This window comes from Amblyraja radiata, chromosome 16 (genome assembly GCF_010909765.2).
Source record: "Amblyraja radiata isolate CabotCenter1 chromosome 16, sAmbRad1.1.pri, whole genome shotgun sequence".
NCBI lineage: Eukaryota > Metazoa > Chordata > Chondrichthyes > Rajiformes > Rajidae > Amblyraja > Amblyraja radiata.
In genome coordinates, this window is record NC_045971.1 from 16319154 (window position 1) to 16332735 (window position 13582).

At 39.8% G+C, this 13582-nt stretch overlaps 1 protein-coding gene across 2 annotated transcripts in view; it reads right to left on the reverse strand.

Annotated features, from left to right (window-relative positions):
• The window catches only part of stat3 (signal transducer and activator of transcription 3), a 42985-nt gene that overhangs the window by 12366 nt on the left and 17037 nt on the right, over positions 1–13582 (reverse strand). For both annotated transcript variants that reach the window (XM_033035219.1, XM_033035218.1), the window contains exons 7-17: positions 13080–13161; positions 12858–12952; positions 12560–12711; positions 11640–11798; positions 11147–11239; positions 8839–8898; positions 7096–7125; positions 4332–4425; positions 2235–2282; positions 1101–1184; positions 612–710 (exon numbers count right to left, since the gene is read on the reverse strand). In XM_033035219.1, coding sequence (XP_032891110.1) covers positions 612–710; positions 1101–1184; positions 2235–2282; positions 4332–4425; positions 7096–7125; positions 8839–8898; positions 11147–11239; positions 11640–11798; positions 12560–12711; positions 12858–12952; positions 13080–13161 — 996 coding nt within the window. The remainder of the gene's footprint in view (positions 1–611; positions 711–1100; positions 1185–2234; positions 2283–4331; positions 4426–7095; positions 7126–8838; positions 8899–11146; positions 11240–11639; positions 11799–12559; positions 12712–12857; positions 12953–13079; positions 13162–13582) is intronic.

Genomic DNA, 13582 nt, shown 5'->3' on the forward strand with positions numbered 1-13582 from the left:
TTGCTCCGAAGGTGTATTAGAGTACTAGAAAATTGGCCTAAATGTAAATATTTATACTATATTAATCAAGATGGAAAGGATGCAGAGAAGATTCATGAGGATATTGCCAGGACTCGAGGGCCTGAACTATAGACAGAGACTGTGCAGGCTAGGAGCGTAGGAGGATGAGGAGTGATCATATAAAATTGTACAAAATCGTGAGAGAAATCGATTGGGTAAATGCACTAGTTTTTTGCCTAGAGTAGGGGAATTGAAAACCAGAGGACATAGGTTTTAAGTGAGAGGGGAAATATTTAATAGGAATCTGAGGGATAATATTTTCATGCAAAGGGTGATAGGTGTATGGAACGAGCTACCAAAGGAGGTAGTTGAGGCAGATACTATCGCAACGTTTAAGAAGCATTTAGACAGTAACATGGGCAGGACAGGTTTAGAGGGATGTGGGCCAAATGAAGGTAGGTGGGATTATTGTGGATGGGACATGTTGGCCGGTATGGTAAGTTGGGCCGAAGGCCTGTTCCCACACTGTAAGAGTCTATGACTTAATTAATCTCCAATTACTCCCTTCAACACTGCATTAGATACATTAAATTTAACCAGGTGGTTCATACCTTCGGATTATTGGTTAACATGTTGTACCATAGGATCGAGGCCCAAGCATTTGGCATCTGGCAGATGTTGGAGATTACCACAACTGGCAGTGAAGAGTTCTGTTAAAAAAAATTGTCACAAATGTTTGCACATTTTAAAGAAAAAGTATCATCTCATTTGTTCCTTCAACATGGCACTCCTAAAAAAAAAAAAAAAGCAAAACATTTTCAACGTGTTCTTTTGCACTGCCTTTCCGTCATCAATAGTGGAAATGATGTTGATACAGCAGTGCCAGGCATCTGAAATAGTTCCGATGCAAGTTATCTGTGTGTAGCCTGCTCAATCTATCAACGCACAAAAACTGGCAATATGGTATTGCCATGCAAGTGCATTGCGGCTTAGGTATGCCAAATACACTTAGGATCTCGGCAAGCCAAAAACTAATTAACAAATAGAAATGCAATTCAAAAGCCAAAATAAAAAAAAGTTATATAGATGCTGCAACATACCTCCAAATCAATTTTAAGTCCTTGATGGTAAACTTCTGTCTCAAAGGTTATCAGATGTAGCTCTTCGGTAACAATGAGGGAGGCCTAAAACAATACAATATTATTAAAAAATGAAAGTAGCTAACCAGTCTTTTGCATAAACTATGAAATTACCTCTTTAACAAGTATAAAAAGCCAAACAACCACTGATCCTGATTATTGATCAACTCTTGCTGTATATTAATTAAACTTTAAGGTGATGCTTGTCATTAAGCGGTGTACTAACAATGACACCTTGTAAACATGAAACAAAAGGACATTTAATCATAATTTCAAAAGCCTCAGACAAAAATGGTGTCGAAAATAAATCTAGTGCATTTGGAATTAAACATAACAGGTTTCCCATTCAAACAAATGTGTGGTAGCAGTAACTTTGCAAATACAGTAAACCCTTGTTATAACGGACCATGGGGAGCAGGGGGAATGGTATCCGATATTGTTGATTATCTGCTATAATTAAGAACGGGGGGGGGGTAAATATTAACTAGTTGAACGCACAGCCGGGTGAGAAGAAGCACGGGGCTGAGGGGGTTAAACCAGGGGAATATATAAAGGCTGTGGAGCCCACAGAGCTACACACAGTGTAGCAGGGACATGCCCTCTCCTTGCGCTGCCGTCATGCTGCTCGCTCTCTCTGCTCTGGCAATAGGAAGCATGCCTGGGGGTCTGCTCATTTGGTAACCTGGCGGAAGCGGAATAAGCGGAGACTCGTGCCGTTACCAGGCAGCCGAGACACACGTTGCTGGGGCCACACAGGTGCAGTGGCATGTGCTGCGTCTGCATCTAACACCGCGGGCAAAGCCGTGCCCAACGTAAAACACTCTTGAGGAGCGTTACAATTTGGACTCTGCTCGCCGCCGCCTTTCCACTGCCCAACGCCACGCGTTGTCCGCCAACTACCACCACAAATGGACACCTTGGTCCGCTATAACTGAAATCCATTATAAATAGGTCTGTAATAACGAAGGAAGATTCGACAACCAGTGTGATTAAAATATTAACTGTGGATGTTAAAGTTAACTGTACTTGAACAGAGCTGTAAAATGGATAATGAAAATGCTTCTTAAAAAAAAAGCTTTAAAAATTTCTACCTACATCACTACTTGCTCTCCCTCCATTTCCACACCTCTGTTCTCTCAGTGTCTAGAAGGAAAAAAAATAACTGATTAGCCCACTTAATCGTGACTTGGAAGTCAAATGTACTGCATTTTCAGTTTGAGTGTTAAAGACGTAGAAGTGGTATATATTCTGCAATGGCAAATACTGGTGAAGTGATTCTGTTAATTACTGTTGTTTAATCACAAAATAATAATGCATGCCAGTGGCAAGGTTAGAACTTAATTAAAAAATAACAAGTTTATTTTCATAGACATACAGAGCCAAAATAGGCCACAATCAGGTATTTATCTATATGAATCACATTTGCCAGCACTTGGTCACACATCCTTATTTTCTATGGCAATTCAAGTACTCACCCGGAGTTTAAGGACGGGAGTTTGGTGGTATCTGGGAAACATTTTTTTTAATTAAGTGCTCATCCAGATACTTCATTAAATAAATGTTTCCCAGATCCCACCTAACTCTTGTCCTTAAACCCATGTCCTCTGGTTTTAGATGTCTCCATTATGAGAAAAAGTTTTTCACTGAACGCCATTCAAATGAGTTGGTTATCCTTTAAATTGCATTCGAGGGTAATACAAAGAGCTGTACATTACATTGAGAAAAGTGATCATTAATATATTTCATAACCTTTATGCACTACCATTACTTTGTAGCGAACTAGAAGGCTTCACCAGACAAGTATAATTGGTCTATCTACTATATTACAGTAATGTATTAATTGTATCAAAAATAAACACTGTAGAAAATGAAGAATTCCAGTTTTATACACATTGGCATGAATATTTAGTTTAGTTTAGAGATACAGAGCGGAAACCCACCGAGTCCGTACCGACTAGTGATCCCTGCACACTAACACGATCCTACACACACTAGGGACAATTTACATTTATACCAAACCAATTAACCTACAAGCCTGTACGTCTTGGAGTGTGGGAGGAAACCGAAGATCTCAGATATCTCCCGACACAGGGAGAACGTACGAACACCGTAGACAGCACCCGTAGTCAGGATCGATACAATACAATACAATTTATTTGTTGTCATTTGAACCTCGTTGAGGTTCAAACGAAATTTGGTTTCTGCAGTCATACACACAAGGAAAAGAACCAAGACACAACACAATTTACACAAACATCCATCACAGCGCATCTCCTCCTCGCTGTGATGGAAGGCAAAGACTTATCTCTCCCCTACACTCCCCATTCTCCTCCCGATGTCAGAGTCAAAGCCCCCGGCGGGCGATGGTAAGTGTCCCGCGGTCATTAAAGCCGGGCCGGGCGATGCAAGGCCACGCTCTGGGTCTTGGTGTTGCAGCCTCCGGTGGGCGCTAGCAAGTCCCGCAGCCATTCAAAGCCGCGCCGGGCGATGATGTAAGGTCCCGCTCCAGGTACTCTTCAACCCCGCAACTCGGGCGGGAGAAGTCGCCGTTGCGGAAGCCCCGAAAAGCGGTCTCCCAGCAGGAACCCGCGGGCTCCCGGTGTTACTGTCCACCAGACCTACGGTAAGCCTCTGAATCTCCAGGGTCGGGTCGCAGCCACACGCCACCACAGCTCCTCCCGCTCCGAACTCGGCCAGCTGCACGATGGTCAGTAGGTCCGCAGCTACGCGACTGGAGCCCCATGTCGTTCCGGTTGGAGGCCGCTCCACGGAGCTCGGCCCCAACGATAACGGAGACCCGACAGAGAAAAGGTCGGGTTCTCCTTACAGGGAAAAGATTTTAAAAGTTTCCCCACCCCCCACACACATACCCAGTTAAAAAAAAAAACTAAAAAAAAACTACATTCAAACGAGACAAAAAAATAAAATAAAAAGACAGATGGACTGCAGAGGCCGCTGCGACGTGAGTCGCGCTGCCCACCGAACTCGGGTCTCTGGCGCTGCAAGGTAGCAACTCAACCGCTGCGCTACCATGCCGCCCCAGAGTTAATATATCAGAGTTTTAGATACTTTGACAATAACAAATTTCTTAAATATATCCAGGCAACCGTTTATAGTTATCACAGAGAGTAATAAACACATATCTTGAATCAATATTATACAGAGTCCACAGTATTTCTTCATAATACTAACCAAGTGCTTAAATTCTGCGGACAGACTTCCATTGTTTGATTCTTCCATATTCATAACTTTTGTGTTGGTTCCCAAAATGTTGAATTTCCGTGACCTAATTTGAAGATACAATGAATTTAAGCTGGTATTCTTCTAGGTCTTTCTCCAGAACTAATTTGTCCTCCTGTTTTGTGCTTGTGAAGAACCTTCTTCAGTTAACCCAGAAGATCAAAATAAACTCCATCACATGCAATTTATAATAAATCATGTTTTCCTCTATCTATCCTGCTTGTTGTACTAATAATTCAGGAAGCATGTCTACTTAAAATCTAGTTTTAAAAGCTTGGCGAAATGTTGCATTTAATGCAGATTTCTTGTAGAGGTACGCGACAATATTTCTGGAAACTGATGGCACCTCCTTTAATCAGGACAAAATTACGAGAGCACACTTGAAATCATCGCCAGAAGTCCTCCTGAAAATATGGCGCTTAAGCCGGGTGAGGCTGCCAATCTCGTCGGGACTTCCTATCGGTGGATCCAATTTACTCCCTGCGGCCAGGGCTCTGGAACTCCAACCCGGCCAGACACGGGAAACTGTTCTTGGCCCCCTGGCAGCCTAGGAAGACCGTTCCAGTACCATTTGGCTCCTCCCGGAGGCCTGCGTCGGACTGCAGGAATGGCGGGTGCACCGACCCTACTGCATTTTTGACAGATTCAGCAAATCTCGGCGGTAGCTGGTAATCCTGCTGGGAATGCGGCACCTCGGCCCTGCGGGCCCACCGATCCGACCCACATCTGGACTTCCGAGTGCAACTCTTTAAACGGAGCATGGGCTACCCGTGCAAGAAATGCAATTTTCACTGTAAATCTAATTTACCTTCAATATTTGTTTTATTAAAGTTTTTGCAGTTCATGCTGCTTTTGAGACACAAGAGGGATATAATTAGTGGGTCTGTGGTGTATTGTTGAATTATTATTACATGACCTCTCTTGGTCCATCAAAACGGTAACCCGGCAAGTCTCTGGAACCAAGGGTGCCGGTAAAATCGGTGGTGGGCCTTTATTTATACTACAGCAAAACTCAAATGTTGTTGAGCTGGGTGAGTGGATTTTCCAGACTTGGGATATTATGCCCAATTAATCCCCAAATACAGGTTGCTTTCACTTTTTGTTTTAAACATACACGTTACACAATGCAATACATTTTCTGGTGAAACAGTTGAACGTGAATTCTAGCTCCCTCGGTGTCCTGACCAGCAGCTCTGGCTGCATGTCTCTCATGCACCGTGTGCACTAAATGTTATGGTTGCTATGGAATGGAGTTGATATTATATTTGAATTAGTAGCTGTAGAACTAGATAGGGATTTTAAAATCAACGTGTGTAGCAATCATGAAATTTGAAAGTTATCAACATAGTACTCAAACTTTCAGACACAACATTCATGGGTAAAACTCTGATAATCCGGCATCTGTTTGTTCAGCATCCTGCTGGGCCTGCATCAAGTTCAGTCATTCAACCAGAAAGTAAGCTTGGTGCTCACAGAGCACGAGAGACATGCAGCCAAAGCTGCAGGTTCAGGACACCGAGGGAACTAGAATTCCAGTTCAACTGTTTCACCTGAAAATTTATTACATCGTGTAACGTGTATGTAAAAAAAGTGAAACCAAACTGTATTTGTGGATGTATTTGTGGATTCATTGGGCATTATATCCCAAGTCCAGAAAATCCACTCACCCGGCTCAACCAACTTTAGTGCTCTACTGTAATTCAAATATAATAATTTTACATTAAAATGCAACAGTTCACAAACATTTGAAACTGTAGATTTGAAGTAGAAATGCATCGTGGAATATTATTACAAGCAGGATACTGGAATTGCACAACAGGCAAAAGGAAAGGCCAGATCACTACTCATCATACCAAAGAGCCAGCTAACTTAGTAAAGCAATTTAAATCTTACTTGCTCGTTGTTTAAACAAATTTGATTCTTATTTTTAGCCTGGAGTATAGATTGCCTACCATGTATACCTATGCCCTGGTCAGTCGAACAGATGTACATGGTAGGTCATCCGTACAACACAGTTGTAAGCATTTTGTAGGATTTCCGCCAAGGCCTGCTGGATCTCCTGGTTGCTAATCATTTTAACTTCCCTTCTAATACAGATCTTTCTGTCCAGGGCCTCCTCCATTGCCAGAGTGAGGCCACACACAAACTGGAGGAACAGCACTTCATGTCCTGCTTTGGACCCAATAGTATGAACATTGAATTCTCCTATTTAAGGTAACAACCTACTAACAATTCCCATCTAATTTCCTACATCCCACCTGGATTTGCATCCATTACTCTCCCCGACCTATATTCTTTCCACTGGCTTCACAATTTGCACCTCTCCTATCCTTGTCTCACTCGTTTTGTCCCTTCATCTCTGGGCCTTGTCCAGCCATCTATCTAACAACCACACCTTTCCCTCCCCTCCCGTTCACCTGTATACACTTATCACTTGCCAGGCTTTATCCTGCCCCCATTATAAACACAGAGAGGCCCCCCCCCCCAGAAACTTCACCTATTCATGGTACCCAGAGATGTTGACTGGCCCACTAAGTTACTCCAGCACTGCATCTATTGTAGAAGGTTAATTGCCAGTTCCATAACATCTTACATCTGCTCATGATACAATAAATTTGCAACTCGGTGGAAAGTATAAGGAACGGTTTATTAGAAAGACTCAAAATATATTAACCAACATAAAATGAAGAGTTATAAAAGGAAAAGAAAATCTCACCCCCTCAACGAGGAACCATCTCCAGAATCCCTGAAACAAGAGAGACAGACATCATTAGAGTGCTTATTCTGATAAGATCTGTGCTGTTATACATTTAGTGGAAATTGAATGATAAAGTAAAGGATATTCTTTTGTAATTTGGAATGCATGAAGCAGTTTTCTTCACTTCTCCCTCCAAACTCCTTCTCCCCTCCACAAAAGGGTAAACAAGCAAAGCTTATGTAACTTCACTTTGTCTCACACTCTAATCCTTATCATTTGCATTGTACTACTTCTCACATAAATACACCTTTGCAAAGGTGCTCTTTCCAATATTCCACACAGCACTCCAGCTGTACTTTAAGGCTCTGTAAAAGTGACCTACAGATCACTCTCTTTTGTAGTCCAGCCCGTTGAACTAAGTCTATTAGCCATTCAACCGCAGAGGTCTGGGTCAGCTAGTTTACTTTACCTTGGAAAATAAACAACACCAATTAATTGTGGTAACAATGTTTTCAAGCACTGACCTCAAGTAGTTCAGTCTATAACCGCAACACACTTCCAAATACCATGTAGTGGAAACATTTTAAAGTTACATCAACAGGCTGAGGCTATAGTACTTAGATGCTGCTGGGAAATAAAGTTAAATGTTTCATTGTCCCTTGCCAAATGAAACTGAAAACATGGTATACAAGTCAGACTTGGGGACCAAGAGCATTGATAAGTGTGCGGTGCACAGGGAGATTGCCAGATAAAATGCATGTAATATCATTAAAAAATAATATGGAATACTAATTTTGTTTTAAAAAACATTAATTTTATATATACATATACACATATACATACATATACAGGTGCACAACCTTTTATCCGAAGATCCAAATAACGAAAACCTCCGAATAGCGGACATTTTTTCGGTCCTTGAAGAAAGGTCCTTGAAAACGTTCACCGAGGGCGGCCCGCAGAGGTGACAGCGGAACCTCCGGTCGGTCCTCGAAGAAAGGGGAACTAAATCCCCATTCATAAAAGCGAAGGTGAGGGTATATTGCGCGGGAGGGTTAATAATTGACAATATGCTGCTGCCTGCCCGCTGAGTTAAGTTCCCACGGTAGACTCACGATACACAGTGTATCGTGAGTCTTGCGTGGGAACTTTTTAACCCTCCCGCGCAAACTCGCGACCTTGCGGATATGAGCCGAGCACTCTACCACTGAGCCAGCCATTAAAATCTACGCTAAAAAATTTCCATTCCGAAGGCCGACAAATTCTGAATTACGAAAAGTGTCTGGTCCCAAGGCTTTCGGATAAAAGGTTGTGCACCTGTACACATATACATACGCACATATACATATATATACACACATACACACATACACACATATATACATATATATACATATATATACACATATATACACATATATACACATATATATACATATACACATATACACATATACACACATATATATATATATATATATATATATATACATATACATATATACATATACATATACACATATACATATACATATACATATATACATACATATATATATATACATACATATATATATATATACATACATATATATATATATACATACATATATACATACACTTTTGGGTAAAAAAAAAAAAAGGAATTGTGCTCTCTTACAATGGAAAAAAATCATGTTAGAAAATACAGTACCAAATATTCCAAGTAAATTCTATACATCCAGAATTAACCCAATGGTTTAGTTGTTCATTCGTACTCACTTGTCAATGGCAACCTTGATCTTTAGCTGATAATTTAACTCAGGAAACTTAACAAGCAACCTGAGAACAGAAAGTATATATTAAATATACTGTAAAAGACTAAAGCACAAATGTAATTGTTGCATTATATGCTCAAAGATGATAAAGGGCATCAGGCGTTATGGTGAGAAGGCAGGAGAATGGGGTTAGTAGGGAGAGATAGATCAGCCATAATTGAATATTGGAGTAGCATTGATGAGCTAAATGGCCTAATTCTGCTATCACTTATGACCTTACGACCTTATGATATTGTGGCCTATTTGCAGGAAACCTTTTAGCAAATAATGGTGCAGGAAATGACTCACTGCAGTGATAACATCTTGAGGGAAATTTCCTCACAGGACCAAATTAATCAAGGCTGCTAAGTCTACTTACAACACCTTATTTAAATAATCATAGTGTCATTTTCACCTAATTAAAGCGATTTTACCTGCCAACGGATGTATAGTCTGATAATCTGACATGTCCCAAGCATTTCAAAACAAGACTGGTATATGAAATCCATTCAAAGAGCACTTCACATCAATTGCCAATAACATGTTCGGCATTCTCTTGGGATTGAAGATGACTTGCTTCCATTCTGGTCAGAGGTAGCTAATGAGGGCAAAACGTGAACCACAGACTCATCCACCATTGGAGCAGGTGACGGGCAAGATGGGACACTCCTTCTGCTGTTTACACAGGGTTTCTGCATGCTCAGGAAACACTACCCTAGGATTCTCAAAACCATCATAAATACTCCTCTATTTTGACCAGCCAAGTGGCACTGGTTCCATGTTTGTTGCTCGGGCAGCTAGCATTATTTTTGCATAGAGTTTAAGCTATTGTACCTGCATCGATTCAGACACAAACCAGCATGTGGCATGATGATTATTGTTGTAATTCCACTATTGAATTATTGGTTAAAGCAGAGTTTCAAACTTTTGAATCCTTTTGCAGTTTAAATTCACCGATTATTTAGAACTTAATACTTCTATAGTACTTATATTTTTATAATTTCTGCACAGATCTGTAGATATCTTTGTAAACATGCTTTTGCTGAATTAGGAATTATTTTACTTTCCTGCAAATTATGTTGTTAATAAATGTACAAATGATTTACACAGTGTTAGTGGCAATTTCAGCATTAGCCTTCAGGGCTCTCGTCAATGGTTGAAGGATCTTTTGAATAGACCACCACAAAAATTGGACACCCTCTCAATAGTGCCAATGTTTCATCTAATTCATGCAGAATGGGTGGACAGCCTGTATCTAAACATCAAATTAAAAACACTAGCACATCCAGCAACACACCAATGCCAGCAATGCAATGATGTACTGAATTACATCTTTGCTTCAAGTGATGATTAGAACATAAAAATCAGGCCTGTTATTCTGCCCGTCACATCTGATCCAACATTCAATAATGTTGCCGCTTAAACACTACTCTCCTACATTACTTCAACATCTCTGAACACCTCTTGGTCAGTCTTCTTCACATGTACAGCAACTGGGCCTCCACAGTCCTCTAGAATGGCCCTTTATTTTGAGACAGTGACCTCTGGTTCAAGAGTATGGTTACACTGGTTCGTGTAAACATCAACTCTAGAAAATTCAGAGTACAGGCCTGGTCTGCTTATCTTTCATCCCATGAAAAAAGAAACCACCCCAGAAAATCAACCTAGTGGGCCTTCACGCCACCCTCTTTCTCAGTCACAACTGTACACAATGTTTCAGATGCAATCTTACCAGACCTCTACATAGGCGGAGAAAGACATTTCTACTCTTGCAGTCAAATTAAATCTTCATGCAAAAGGCATCAATGCACTTTTGGCCCTCCTAATCGTTGCTGAAACTGCATTTTCCCTCGCAGTGAACAAGGACACCCAGGTCCCTATGATTACAAACACCTTTCAGGCTCTAATCATTAAAAAAAACATTCCCATTCTGCTTGAATCTCAATTTCCAGAAAATGAGATTACTACCGAGACAACTTAATTGCATGTCAGAAATTATGTGAAATGTTTGGATATTCAGTGGTGACATTTAGCAGAAGTCGGTATTTTTATTTTAAAATGTCACGACACTACAATTTCAACTCAATTATAAAAATGTATTAAAGATGACCAATTAGCAATCAACCACAATAGAAGAAATTATCATCTAATAATCAGTCTTTCCAGCATCTGCAGTTCCTTCTTAAACATCCAATAATTCAGATGTGTATTCTGCCAGTACAACCTACAATGCTTTTGTAGGAGTGCATTACCATGTTTGTTTTATTACTTACCTCACTTTTGTTGTGAACTGCACACCCGTTTTTATCACCAGGGGACGGTCCGGATGCATTGGCATGCAAGGCTGTCTCTCCACAACAAAAGCACTATGGGGGACAAAAAAAAATCAAAAAAAAAAAAAAAAGATCAGCAAACATGCAGGTCATTTAAAAAAAAAAAAAGACAGAAAGCAGTGAAACATAGGGTGATATGGAACATGTACAGCAGTTGAGATCAAAACTTGTCATTGTGTTCGGCACAAACATTGTGGGCCTTAGGGCCCATTCCTGTGCTGTTCTATGTTCTAAATTCAGTTTTAAGTAGTTACGGAGCATTAGCTACAATGAATTACGTTATAGTTTTCCGTAAATGAATGTCATTTCTCACTAATTAGTCTTTATAAATAATGGAACTAAATTGGACTCACAAATGGCATAGAATAATGGCAGTTACTAGAGCAAGGCATTGTATAAACTCAAAGTACAAAATTTCACAAAAGCCAACTACCTTCTAATTAAACTCCTAAATAATTCCACAATCCTCTCTTCCAGCACGGGTCTGTGGTGAACAATAGGATCACCTTTGTATGAAACTTTTTGCTGTAGTTCTTCCAGTTTTTTAATCTGCTGACGTGTCTGAAGCTGAGACTCAGCCAAGGATGTAATCCTGATAAATAGGGAAAACAATGCACACATTACGCTAAGTAGACATTTGATCTGTACCTTAACTTTAGCAATAGGATCTATTTTTAATTTCAAACATGATTTTTACTGTACAAAAAAAAAAGTAATATCCTGCAGATGTTGGAAATCTGAAACAAAAGAAATGTATGCAGGTCAGGAACATCTGCGTTTAAAGGTTATTGACCATAGCATTCATTTAATTTCTTTCTCCACATTCTTACTTTCCAGTTTTCTAGATTTTTATAGGGCTTTGCTGAAGACTGAACTGTAACATTTAGCAGTGACATACAGACCAGACAACTACATAAATAAAATAGAAAACCCCACTTTGTATTCAAATTTGATTCCCTTTTGTCCACAAAACATCAGTGTATGCTGATATCTTTGATATTAATGCAACAAACGGCCTAATAATAAACCAGTTCATTTAGTACCATCAACTAAGTAGTTCACATTGTACAATCTACTAAGTAAATTGCTTTCCAGTTGAATTTCAATTTAGAATAGATTTCTAGAAGTTTAAAAAAGATTACTGCAACCTTCGCCAAACATATTGGGAAAATATGCAGCATATAAGCAAGGGGTGGCCTACCATTGGCAAGAAAACAAAATATTAAGTGCTTAGATGTCTTAATTTCAATCCCACATTATGCATCCCAGCAATCATTTGAGCTACAGCTGACTACTCAATTTCATTATCATATTAGAGAAGAATGTATTTTCAATTGTAAATTGATTTAATACCAGTTCTCAAGACGGTCAAGGCAGATGTTGGGTGGACCTCCAATACACGCTACTTGTTGTCGCCTTTTCCACTCAGCAAGTTCCTCGTCCATTAGTATCTTCTGCGCAAATTCCACAGTAGACAAGAGGGCAGCTAAGTCGGCCACTATTTGCTGTTTAGAAGTAAAGGTTTACGATAAGAATTATGATAAATTAAAAAAGGTGTAAGAAACGGTTTAGAATAAGCACGTAATCTACATGGGAATCAGTTTCTACACATCTTGTCATCCACACAGAATATGCTTTAATAAAACTTTACCCTTCTCATCTGATCCAATGCAGTCAGCATCTGTTCTAGTTGTGCCATTTTCTGTCTTGTTGCTGTCTGTGAATTTCCATTCAAATCTTGCACATCTGTTAACATTTAGAACAATGTTTTATCCGCCCAGCTTGTGATGCTTAATTATTTTCTGTTTACAATGTCTGGATAAATTACTTTCCTACAATGAATCCTCTTAAACCAGTCTTCAGTGCCACTTACCACCTTGGCTCTTTAAGGTCTTGTAGTTGAAATCAAAATCATCCTGTAGATTTTCCAATACTTTAATCTTGTGTTCAAGATCCTGTACAACAATTGCAAATAAACGCAACTCTTAAATTTGCTATGATACGGTCATTTGTAAAGTTAACACAAAACTAATTTCAAACAACATTTTTTCTGAACCTTTTGGATTAAATTAGTCAGAATCATAGTTGTATAGCGTGGAATTAGGCACTTTGGCCCAACTTATCCATGCCATGCGAGATACCCCATCCAAGCTAGTCCTGTATCCCTCTAAACCTTTCCTATGTGTTATGCCTTAAAACTAATTTTTAAGAGAAAGGCCACACTTTGCGACTATTGTGTGCTTGAAGTAAATGAGTCTTGGGAGCACAGATCTCAGCAGGTAAACAGAAGTGTACGTGTACTGAACAATAACAGAGCACCTGAGTGCTGAATGGTAAACCCAAGCCATCAGTTTGTGACATTAGATGAGAATTCCC